Source organism: Stylophora pistillata, chromosome 1 (genome assembly GCF_964205215.1).
Source record: "Stylophora pistillata chromosome 1, jaStyPist1.2, whole genome shotgun sequence".
NCBI classification, from domain to species: Eukaryota; Metazoa; Cnidaria; class Anthozoa; order Scleractinia; family Pocilloporidae; genus Stylophora; species Stylophora pistillata.
Window position 1 is genome coordinate 11110754 of NC_142519.1, and position 11422 is coordinate 11122175.

Consider the following 11422-nt stretch of genomic DNA (forward strand, 5'->3'; position numbering starts at 1 on the left):
CATCCCTGAAAAAAAGACCAGTCGAGGTCAAAACTTTAATAACATAAAGTTCACGATGATAATGTTACACGTTGCCAAGGTCTGTCTGTCACCTTTGAAGAAGCCGTTTTTTGATTAATTTTTGTTGTTAACTTTGCTTATAGCAAAGAATTGATTGATCAAATAGTACATTACGTAAATGGGAAGTTAATTAAAAGAAGAAATGACTCTTCCCTAAGCGAGCCTTCGTTGAACGAAAAAGGTTACTAACCAACAAATTGCATAGGCTATAAACACTCTCATATCCAACAACAAGGAATAGAAAGAAGTCAAATTTTAAAAAAAAAGTCGGGGAAGGGTCGAAGTATGCACCAGAAAAGTCACTGTATTTTTATCTTCCATGATTATATAATCATTCATCTTAATTAAGAATGACTGCGGGAAATAAGTTTTCGCGTTAAGCATGAACAATTGTTAAATTTCACGTGATAGTTTACGTGGGATCATCATCATTAATGAGTGTCGAGGTCAAAACTATAATAACATAAAGTTCACAATGATAATGTTACACGTTGCCAAGGTCTGTCTGTCACCTTTGAAGAAGCCGTTTTTTGATTAATTTTTGTTGTTAACTTTGCTTATAGCAAAGAATTGATTGATCCAATAGTACATTACGCAAACGGCAAGTTAATTAAAAGAAGAAATGACTCTTCCATAAGCGAGCCTTCGTTGAACGAAAAAGGTTACTAACCAACAAATTGCATAGGCTATAAACACTCTCGTATCCAACAACAAGGAATAGAAAGAAGTCAAATTTAAAAAAAAAGTCAGGGAAGGGTCGAAGTATGCACCAGAAAAGTCACTGTATTTTTATCTTCCATAATTATAGAATCATTCATCTTAATTAAGAATGACTGCGGGAAATAAGTTTTCGCGTTAAGCATGAACAATTGTTAAATTTCACATGATAGTTCACGTGGGATCATCATCATCAATGAGTGTTTGTTCTATTTAGCTTTAACATCAATCCACCCTGACACTGCGGTCAGTTCAGCTTGGTCGGCGACGGAGTGAACTACAACAGATTATCTTAACTCGTAATCAAGTTTAGAAAATCAAGCCACTTATCCTCAACATGTCTTATTCAAAGCAAGTAAGTGAATTCTAGTAATTAATTAAGAAAAGACAGTTGCAATTGAATCGACCTTGTTACCAAGGAATAACATAAAACCGTCCTAACGCAAACTGCTATGCCACACCCAAAATATGCTCTGCAAACGTTCTGACCTGACATTAGCATCAAGTAAGGTAATGATCCTGGCAGATGAGCTGCAATTTCAGCAATCAATGAAAAGAGGTTTTGAAAAATTTAGGCTTCGACAGGGTTCTAACTTGCGCCCGTACGTCTCGAGTTCGACGCTGCTACTAACCAACCAGGAGTCCACACGTTGGAGGAATCTGAGCTTAATCTTTAATGAAATTAATTTCATTTGACTTGCGCATGAAAACCAAGTAAATCAATGATATTCGCGGGTGACTTGCAATTTTCCTGGGGCTTCTAGCCTGTTCTCAAGGAGGATTCACATTTGTAAAAAGTACAAACTTAATCTTTGCAACTGGTCATTAATTATCGCCTGAGGGGAGGAGGGGGGTGGGGTGTTTGAAGGAGTTTGGCTCTTTCGCGATAAAATTGACCTGACTCCCATGAGGGTCTGAAATACTTTTATGATCCCCGCCCCCGCCCCCCACTTATTCCCGTCAATACCAGTTAATTGGCAGTAAATTTTGTATAGTCCCTTAATATATATTTTGTTGACGACTACTGATTCTCCCTTAGTTCCCCCTTAAAACTATGTGGTTCTCCACTGTAATAGATAAAAACTTATCCCTTAGACGTCGACAGAAATTCTATGTGGCAAAAAAAGGATAGTCTGAACTTATCGCTTTATTTTGAAAATTTGAAAGATCATTGATACAGATGTATGCCCCACAAACTAGAAACAGAATCACGCCGCACCAAGAGCTATTGATCCTATAGTTTACCTTTATTAATTTAAAACGAACCTGCCAGTCATGGTTAGTTTAATTCATTCTGCATGTCTTCAAGCTCCCAACTAAGCTTGAAACTAGATTCAGTCCAGTGCTTTTCTCCGATGCGATGAAATATTACAGTTGAAGGAATTTTTTTTAAAAGAAAATCAAAGATGGCGGAATGGTAGAATATCTTGTGACGCAGAATGCTTTTTTGAAACAAAAGTCTCAAAAAAAGGAATTGCAACAGGACAAGAAAATTATTTACAATAAACGGGCGAAATCAAATGAAAGCTGGGTAATCATTGTTGGAGCCCAGAGGATAGGGGAACCATGAGGCTTTCGAGTTGACCCCTTTAAATTATTATGACATTACCATTGTTATTGTTATCGTTAATATTATTATTTATTAGCCTTTAATTATTGCTTAATGTCAATTAGACAATATATTCTTGAATCATCTTTCTCTTGTGGAATAGGGTACTCTTGTATATATGGGGTGCAGCAAGTTTTCTCTTTTGCTTATGAGACAAACGGTCTTCAAAACTACCGTCTAGCGTCATTATACAACCTCCCATTCTTTTCAATGCTTTAAAAAATGTTTCATACCAGTAGCCACAGGCAGTCTTTGACTATTTCTCTATTTGAATCTGCGATTGATCCCTGCTGATTATGTTATCAGTTGTATCTTTGGATACAATGTATATATGAAGTTCACATATTTTGAACTGCGGTATTAAATACGTATGATGCACGTTCCTTCGTAGTAGATAGCGCTATTTATACAATAGCGAAAATCAGACCTGAAAAAAAATCAGACCTGTATGGGATTCGAACCACTGACCTCTGCGATACTAGTGCAGCGCTCTACCAATTCAGCTAACAAGCCAACTGGGCCAAGTTCGTAATATTAATAATAACATAAAAGATGTGCAGTTGCCAAGACTCGCCTGAGACACCCCTCCCTTCGTTTTGATGGTCTTCCCTACCCTACCCGTACAATCTGAAGGCACTTACCTACGCTCGATCAGTCACGTGGCAACCAAACGAAAAGAGGTTGACCATATTCCGTGGGTATGGGGCTCTGCCCCAGGCCGCGGGAGCCCCGCTATCAGTTGGGCGCTACCACTAAATAGGAGTCCACACGTTGGGAGCAGGGCGAATTTTTTAGGGTTATCCTTTCCCATGAAGGAATCTGACCTTAATCTTTAATTAAATGCATTTTATTTGACAAGCGGATGAAAATGAAATAAAGCTATGATCCTCGAGCTCGTAGGGGACTTTAAATTTTTATAGGCGTTCTAACATGTTCTCGAGTAGGATTCGCAATTGTAAAGGTAAAAGTTATGAGAGCTGATGCATGCCCCGCGCCCCACAAACCACAGATATAAACATGTCGTACCAAGAGCTATTGATCCTATTCTTTAGCTTAATTAATTAAGCTAACTTCATGTGTCAGTCATGGACTCATTTTGCATGTCTGCGAGCTTCCAACTCACCTTGGAGCGAAATTCCGTCCAGTGTTAATCTCTGATGCAAAAAACTTTTGCAGCTCAAGGTTATATTTGAAAAGAAGGTCAAAGAGTAAGAAAATCAAGTTTACAGCCAAACACACACAAATGGCGTGAGGCGCTTCGTGATGATTTCATATGGCTCAAGATAGTGGAAAAAATAATTACCATTATTTGAAATAATGTGGAACAATACATGTAATCCGCTGGAAAAGCAGCCAATGTCTCAGAATCATTAATGTTAGTTGAAAAATCTTTTTTTTTCTTTTCACTTATTCAGGGTATCACAAACGAAATGAGAACGAAATACCATATGGAGGGCTGTGTCAATGGCCATGAATTCACGATTGAAGGTGAAGGAATTGGAAGCCCTTACGAGTAAGTGTCTCTTAAAAAACAGAACAGCTTAGATTATTTCATTACCATGCATTAGAAGCAAGAGAACATCAAGGGACAGAGAAAGAGGATTCTACCCAAAGATTTATCAGATTTTCAGTCATGAACCATAAGCTTGTTTTTATTCAAGTTTGCAAATTACCTGTGGTCCATAACATTGAGTTCTTCATCCACTTCCAGAATAATGCGAGAAGCTCAGTCACAGCTAAATTCATGTACCATACTTTAACCTCTTATATGAAAGGTTTTGCAGTACTTGTCTTAAGTTCGAATTGAGGCAATAAATAGTTGGTTCGCTCTAATTCTCGTGCATTTCCAGTTATACATAAGCCGTTTCTGAAAACAATTTCCAACACCACTTTTCATCTTTTTTTAGAGGGACACAGATGAGCGAATTATGGATCACCAAGCCCAAGGGAAAACCCCTTCCGTTCTCCTTTGACATACTGTCCACAGCGTTTCAATATGGAAACAGGTGCTTCACTAAGTATCCTCCAGGCATGCCTGACTATTTCAAGCAATCCTATCCAGATGGAATGTCATATGAAAGGTCATTCATATTTGAGGATGGAGGAGTTGCCACAGCCAGTTGGAATGTTCGGTATAAATGTAATTTCTTGTATAGCAGTCAGAGAACATTTTTAAAAGAAATGAAGTCTTCAAGTTTATTTTTGACATGTAGCAGGGAGCAGCCGTTTTGAAAATGCAATTTAGTTGTGATTCTCTTCCAAAAACTCATTTTGTCGACACACAGGTTGGGAAAAACCACATAAAAAGCACTGTGACCTGAGGATATGCATCCTACTTCATTTTGAGAGGAGTTTTGGCCTCATCATGTAAGACAATATTTGTGAGTAAGAGGGCTAAAACTGGAAAATGACTAAATTTATGACTAGGCTTTTCAGCATTGCCCTGCAGGGTATACCCATTGCAGTATTATTATTTAACGCAGCAGCAAGATTGCCTTTTTTTTTAACTGTTACCCTAAAGTTTTCTCAATTTTGCAGTCTCGAAGGAAATTGCTTCATCCACAATTCCATCTATCATGGCGTAAACTTTCCCGCTGATGGACCCATAATGAAAAAGGAGACAACTGGCTGGGACCAGTCCTTCCAAAAAATGACTGTCTCTGAAGGGCTGTTGAAAGGCGATGTGACTATGTTCCTTCTGCTCAAAGGTGGCGGTTACCACAAATGCCAGTTTCACTCTACTTACAAGTAAGATGTTTGTGTCTGCGTCAACTCCGACGATAGTGAAATGTTGTCCTTTTTTAATATTTGGCTCTCTTCTCTTTTGTGTTTTCCAAAATTAAAGAAGTTGAGGAGAACCCAGGGATGAGGAGGGCTTCAACAGACCGGCAGAGTAATAATTTATCTTATAATTAAATATTCGGTATCGAATGAGTGAACTCCACAAGTAACGAAAAGTTAACTCATCCCCTGTTAAGCCTTTTGTTTACGCAATAATTCCATGGGCGATGGACAAAATAACCACTAAATGATCAAAAGAATTGTTGTGTAAACTACTTAATTAAATTACTGAACACTGAGTAAATTAAAGGCAAAGTTTTTATTAGAGTTGTTCATAAAGCAAGTGTTGTCTATTTTTTCGTAGTGCTTTTTAATTGTTTGTTTGGTTTTTTTGTTTCTTTACCCTTTTTTTTCTTTCTTTTAGTATTATTTTTTTTTCGCACAGATCAGAGAAGCCGGTCACACTGCCCCCTAATCATGTTATAGAACATCACATTGTGAGGACCGACCTTGGCCATAAGGAAAAAGGTTTTACGGTCAAGCTGGAAGAACATGCTGCGGCTCACATTAACCCTTTGAAGGTTAAATAACTCTTTGTAAGATGGAAGCATTTTCATTACTTACAATCAATGTCCTGAATTCATTGTAACTCGAATCAGGTCAATTGAATAATAAAAAGAAAATTGATATAATTAACTGTGTATTGTCATCCTCTCATTTCTCGCAACCATAAATGCTCCCCGAGACTAAAAACTGGGACCACATGTATTGGCGATTCATTCGCAACTATTTTCCATGACTGGCTACACATAGTTAGACGCCCAGAACTCTTTTTCAATAACTGTCCTCCTCCCTATCGGATCATATAATAGGAGAGTCAATTGGTCAGCGCCGGAAACTGAATGAACTGCCAGCCAGAAGAGCGAAGACTGTAATTAATTCATCGCTGAATGAAAGCAATGACACAGAGAAACTGAGAAGAAATTTGAAAAAAACCAAACGAGAAATAGCGATATGCTAGATGAAAGCTCAAACCATTGATTGCTACTAGAGAGGGGACATTGAAATTTACGGTGTTGCGTGTTGACCCTTTTTAGCTCATTCATGCGCTTGCACAATGAATGAGTATAGTTACGGGCCAAATGTGGACATTTTTTGTAGACACTTTTTGTAGACACTTTCTGTGGACGGAAGTGAATATCGCACCGGAAGTGATTGTGATGTTCCTCTCTACCCCTCCCCCGTTCGGCTTAATTAAAGTCCAAATATACTTCGATTTCGTTTTAATCAGTAATTGCAAAGAATGAAATAAATGTTTTTATTACACGACTCGGGCAGTCAGAGGGACAATAACTAAAATCAACCAATTAAAATGCTCTATTGCCGGTCAATATTCTCTCATTATTGGACCGGGCACTGTTCCGAATGGTCCCGAATGATACCGCACTTGTGTCCCTTTCAACTTCAGTCGTATAATAAATCTCTTATTAACCAAGCTTGCTCAGGACCGTACTGGAAGAATATCGGCCCTCGGTCTGTTTTGTACGGACCTCGCTGCGCTCGGTCCGTACTGTCAAGACCTCGGCCCGATATTCTCCCAGTACGGCCCTCGCGCTTGGTTATTAAGATATATGTATGGTGTAGTAATTAAAAAAGACAATAAGTCATATTTCGGAACTTCTGAAAAATCGCAACATGGATTTTGAAGCCGGGATGTTCGCAACTAAGGGGAACCCAAACGGTTTTTTTTTTTCACGCCATCACGTGCACCAGACAGACGATCAAGGCCGCCATATTGGAAAGGCTTAGCTAGCTTATTTGCGTTGGTATTGCTAAGTACGTAAATCATCACTCTATTATTGTGCTTTTCCTTTGGAGCTCTTCACCATACATCGCACACATTGATAATAGTGGCCAAGATAGTCGCTCTAAAAGATTCGAGCTCCTGTTTCGGCCCAGACTTGAGGCTCGCTCGTACAAAAGCTGAAAAAGTGCTTTACAATCTGCTTTACAATTTGCTTTACAATCTGCAAAACAAACCACGAAACAATCTCTTATTTAAAACTTGCTTGAGATGGCTACCAGTCACATTAAATCAAGCACTGGAAATATTATCGTTTATCAAGAGTATTTGCCAGTGAAGAAAATGAAAGTCAGGGCAAAAGATGTTCCCTATATGACCACAGCATGGAAATCTGCTATAAGGACTAAACGTAAGTTTGCCAAAAGGTTCAACCAAGACAAAACACCAGAAAGCTTTGAGCTCAAGAGAAAATGGAGGAATGAGGCTACACGACAAAGGCGAATAACCATAAAGCAATACTGGGAGGAAGTATCACATGATCTGAAGAATAATCCTAAGAATTTTTTTCAAATCTTCAAACCATTCTTGGATAGAAAGGACAAAGAGGACAACAGAAAGAGAGAAATACATCTATCTATTAATGGTACATTGGAAAAAGATAGGCTAGTGGTGGCAGGGTATCTTTCTGAGTATTTCTCATCCATTGCCAAAGGAATAGGAGGTGAACAGGTAGCTGATTTAACTGAGGAGCATTTTATTGAGCATAGCAGTCTACATCTCATTTGTACACATATGGCAGAATCAAATGATTCCTTTTGGTTCAGACCTGTAAATCATTATGAAGTGAAGGATGCCCTTGAAAGTCTTAATACTCGCAAAGCAATTGGATATGAAGGTTTGCAAGCCAGAATGTTAAAATTAGTAGCTGAGGAATTGGCTCCTTCACTAACCAGGATTCTCAATACTAGCATTGAACACGGGACATGGTCATCTGACTGGAAGAGAGGGGTATGGGTACCTGTCTACAAGAGTAACAACAGAGAAGAAGTGAAGAATTATCGACCAATTACAGTTTTACTCACCCTCGGTAAGATTTTTGAGAAACTATTGGGAAAGCAGTTTACAGAGTATATGGATCCTAAACTTAGCAATAGCCTGACAGCCTATCGAAAGAACAATGGATGTGAAACCACATTACTGAGACTAGTTGAGAAATGGAAGCTGGATCTAGATAGTAGAAAAGTTGTAGGAGTATTATCCTCTGACATGAGTAAGGCATTTGACTCGGTTAGTCCACCACTGCTCATTAAGAAAATGGAATCATACAACTTTTCAGGATCAGCCCTCAACCTTCTGCGTACGTATTTCTCTCACAGACGGAACAGGGTCAAGTTGGGTCCTGTGGCGAGTCAGTGGAAAGATACAGTAAGAGGTTGTCCTCAAGGGTCCTCCTTTGGTCCCCTCTTGTGGAACTCATTTCAAAATGGTCTCACTTATATAACTGAGGAGGGAATCTCCATGCATGCAGACGATCATCAAATTTTTGCATCAGGCTCGTCTGCTAGTATTGTTGAAGAGAAACTGCTGAGTGAAGGTAGCAAAATTACTAAATGGTACAAAGAAAACCTGCTACAATGTGACTTGAGAAACTGTCAAATGACACGCCCAAAACCAATGATTGACAGTGATAAAAGATGTAGCAGAACACGTGAGCGGGGAGGAGACTTTCAACAGTGACAGCGGGGGGTGTTGTTGTTGATTTCGTTGTTAGCGTTCGGTTATTGATAATAAACGAGAAGAAATTGGGATTTATGCGAGTGTGTTGGTTCAATCTGGGAGGCAATTCCCAACAAGGTCAGGGAAAAGTCAGGGAATTTTGCAAAAAGTGAGGGAAAATCTTAGTTCTCGTCAAAGTCAGTGAAAAGTCAGGGAATTTTGTTTTGAGGGTTCCACAAAGGTTTCTGAAGTAGTCGATCGAGTGTAGCAAATCGGATAGAAAGCTTAAAAGCGATGGAGAAGTGTAAAAAGGGATTTGACCTGTTTGGTAATTAATTTAATTCAAGGTCAGTGAAAAATGTTTTGAAGTCAGGGAAAGGTCAGGGAATTTTTTTGGGTTCCAAGGAGTGGCAACACTGTGTATAGCTGTCTAGTAAATTGAATAGGGTCCCATACTCTACATCTTTGAACCTGGAGAACTTTGCCATTACGATGTACCGTATAAGTGTCCAACCACCATACACAGTCTCGAGAATCAGACAAACTTTCTGGGGTTTGGGATTATCTGCCAATTTGCTTCTTGGGAAAATTGTTTCATATATTTTTTTTAAAAATGGATGATAGGAATTACCGATATGTTCTCTGCTATTTAAGGAGATGTGAAGTGGCCCAATAGTGGGTACTACAGACAAAATGGATCGCTGTGATGTTTCTTGTGGCAAGCTGTTGTTCAAGAGATTATCGGTAGTACCGGATGTCATTGGAATAGAATGTGAGGAATGATCAAATGGAATAAAGTCCTGTCGTGGAGGAGTATCTGTAAAAAAAAAAGGATGAGAGCTGACAAACTTCTCAAGTGATTCGTATATGATTTGTCTACAGTAAAATTGGCATGGCCAATCCCCTGGCTGAAAAACAATAAATTTCTTTAAATAGACAGCCAAGCCAGTGCTCATTGCTACATCATAGGCAGTATCAAAGTCTTCCTTTGACTTCAGTCTAATTTCTACAAAATCTGAGAAATGCAAATCATCCATTTTACGCATCGTTCTCACATTGTCACTGTCACAGTATTGATGAATGTTTAATCTATGTCTCTCAAGTTCAGGATTAAAAGATGCTTTTGTCAGCCACTCATGCATCACAGAAGCGTAACTGTTACTGATGTCATGCATATACGATGCAGCAGTAATTAGTTGTAGGCAAGATTCAATGTCTATACCATTTTGGTCATGTGTAAAAAGGGCATGTGTTGCTGTTACAGCTTGAATATCTTTAAAAGCTTAACAACTATAGTACACATTGTCTTTGCCTCTGACAATTTTTCCTTCTGTGGCCTTCTTTTCGTGTGGATGGCTGTGTAATCATCAATTATTAGAACTATTTGCCATTTGCGATCTGTAGCTGTGGCTAGGAAATCTTCAAAAGATTTCAAATGGAACTCTGACATTTTGTGCATAACATTGTTAAATTTAAAAAGTTCTCCTGGAACATGTATGCCCCATGATATGTTCTGTTTCAATGCCGTCTTGATTTATCTGATTGCTCCTTGTAGCACAAATTATAGATGAAAAAAACAACCCTTTTTTTGTTTAGGCGCATGCGGTCTGTGGAATGGTGAAAGCTAGTGATGGAACCCGGAATAATGTCGAATAACTTTGTTGCACCTGCTGATATGCAAAACTCTCTGAAACTGTCTGGATCATACAGTGCTTGTTCCTTGTTAACTACTATGTCACCATAGATCTTTTTCTTGACCGATTCTATCTCCTTTGTCATGTCACATCCTACATTACTGAGGTGGGAAATAAAATTTTCAGAAAAGTGAAAACTCAATTTCATATAGTTCAAAGTCATAATACTTGCAGGTTTATGTTAAAGCCGTATGGTAGTTCTTCGAAACAGGTTTCATTGCTACTTCTGCATCACTGTATGATATGATACTGTTAACAAAACTCTCCTTATTGTTTTGATTGTCATGTAACTTTATTCAGTCTTGTTCAAATGGGATACAGGCTTTGGGAAACAAGTTTAACTTTCATCTTCACCAATACAATCAGTTGTACAAGTTTGTAATGAGAGTTTCATCAGAGTGTTACAGAATTCATGTAATTTTAAAAGGATGAAAAGTATTGTTGCCAATTGTGTATCTGTTTTTGATGCTCAGTTGAAGGATTAGTAAATGTAGTTTTATTTGCAAATGAATCACTCATTTAACCAGTCAGGGAAGGTGTAGGAATTGGCCAACAATGTTCATTCAGTTATCGTTTCGCTGACATGCGCGTGAGCAAATGTGTTTAAGTAGTTGCATCCTAATTTTTCTGCAAAGAGCAACTAAGCACACGTCGTTAAAAGGAGGTCGTTGAAATCTGGAGTCACAGTCGTAACTACACGTTGCAAAAGTCCCTATGCCAAACGTATCACGTATTACTAGTAAGTTTCTACTATTAACTTTGCAGATAGTTTTTTTTTTTTTATGCTCTACCCAGCGTAACACAAACGTGGAGTTCACTGATAAAGACTAGACGCACGGTTTTGAAATAAGAGAAAAAAAAAGCGCCAGCTTACTTCAAAGCGGTGTGGCCTGTTAGAGTCAAGAAAAGCTATCCCAGGTTTTGCTGTATTTGTTAATAAAGCTCTGACGGTCTTGAATATGTAAAATCTACGCCTCATTTGGTTCAGCGAAAATTATTTAAATATCCAAATATTTTCTCGCTCGCAGCCCGCTATTAAGG

General features: G+C 38.5%; 1 protein-coding gene across 2 annotated transcripts; it reads left to right on the top strand.

Annotated features, from left to right (window-relative positions):
* Positions 1-1031: 1031 nt before the first annotated feature.
* LOC148741206 (GFP-like fluorescent chromoprotein amFP486) lies at positions 1032-5859 on the top strand. 2 transcript variants are annotated; one of them, XM_088736503.1, is made up of 5 exons: positions 1032-1132; positions 3802-3899; positions 4294-4518; positions 4925-5134; positions 5613-5859. In XM_088736503.1, exons 1-5 carry the CDS (start codon positions 1115-1117, stop codon positions 5755-5757), a joined length of 696 nt encoding a protein of 231 aa, XP_088592629.1. In that variant the 5' UTR covers positions 1032-1114; the 3' UTR covers positions 5758-5859. The 2 variants fall into 2 exon arrangements, with proteins under 2 accessions (XP_088592629.1, XP_088592623.1); XM_088736497.1 differs by lacking the exon at positions 1032-1132 and having other exon boundaries at positions 3760-3899.
* The last annotated feature ends 5563 nt before the right edge of the window (positions 5860-11422 follow it).

What these genes read in the sequence shown, in the direction of transcription:
- LOC148741206 (XM_088736497.1), top strand. Translation starts at nt 3,760, where the DNA reads ATGTTAGTTGAAAAATCTTTTTTTTTCTTTTCACTTATTCAGGGTATC. An exon ending in GGAATTGGAAGCCCTTACGA is followed by an intron (nt 3,900 to 4,293) that starts GTAAGTGTCTCT and finishes ATCTTTTTTTAG; the next exon opens with AGGGACACAGATGAGCGAAT. An exon ending in ACAGCCAGTTGGAATGTTCG is followed by an intron (nt 4,519 to 4,924) that starts GTATAAATGTAA and finishes TCAATTTTGCAG; the next exon opens with TCTCGAAGGAAATTGCTTCA.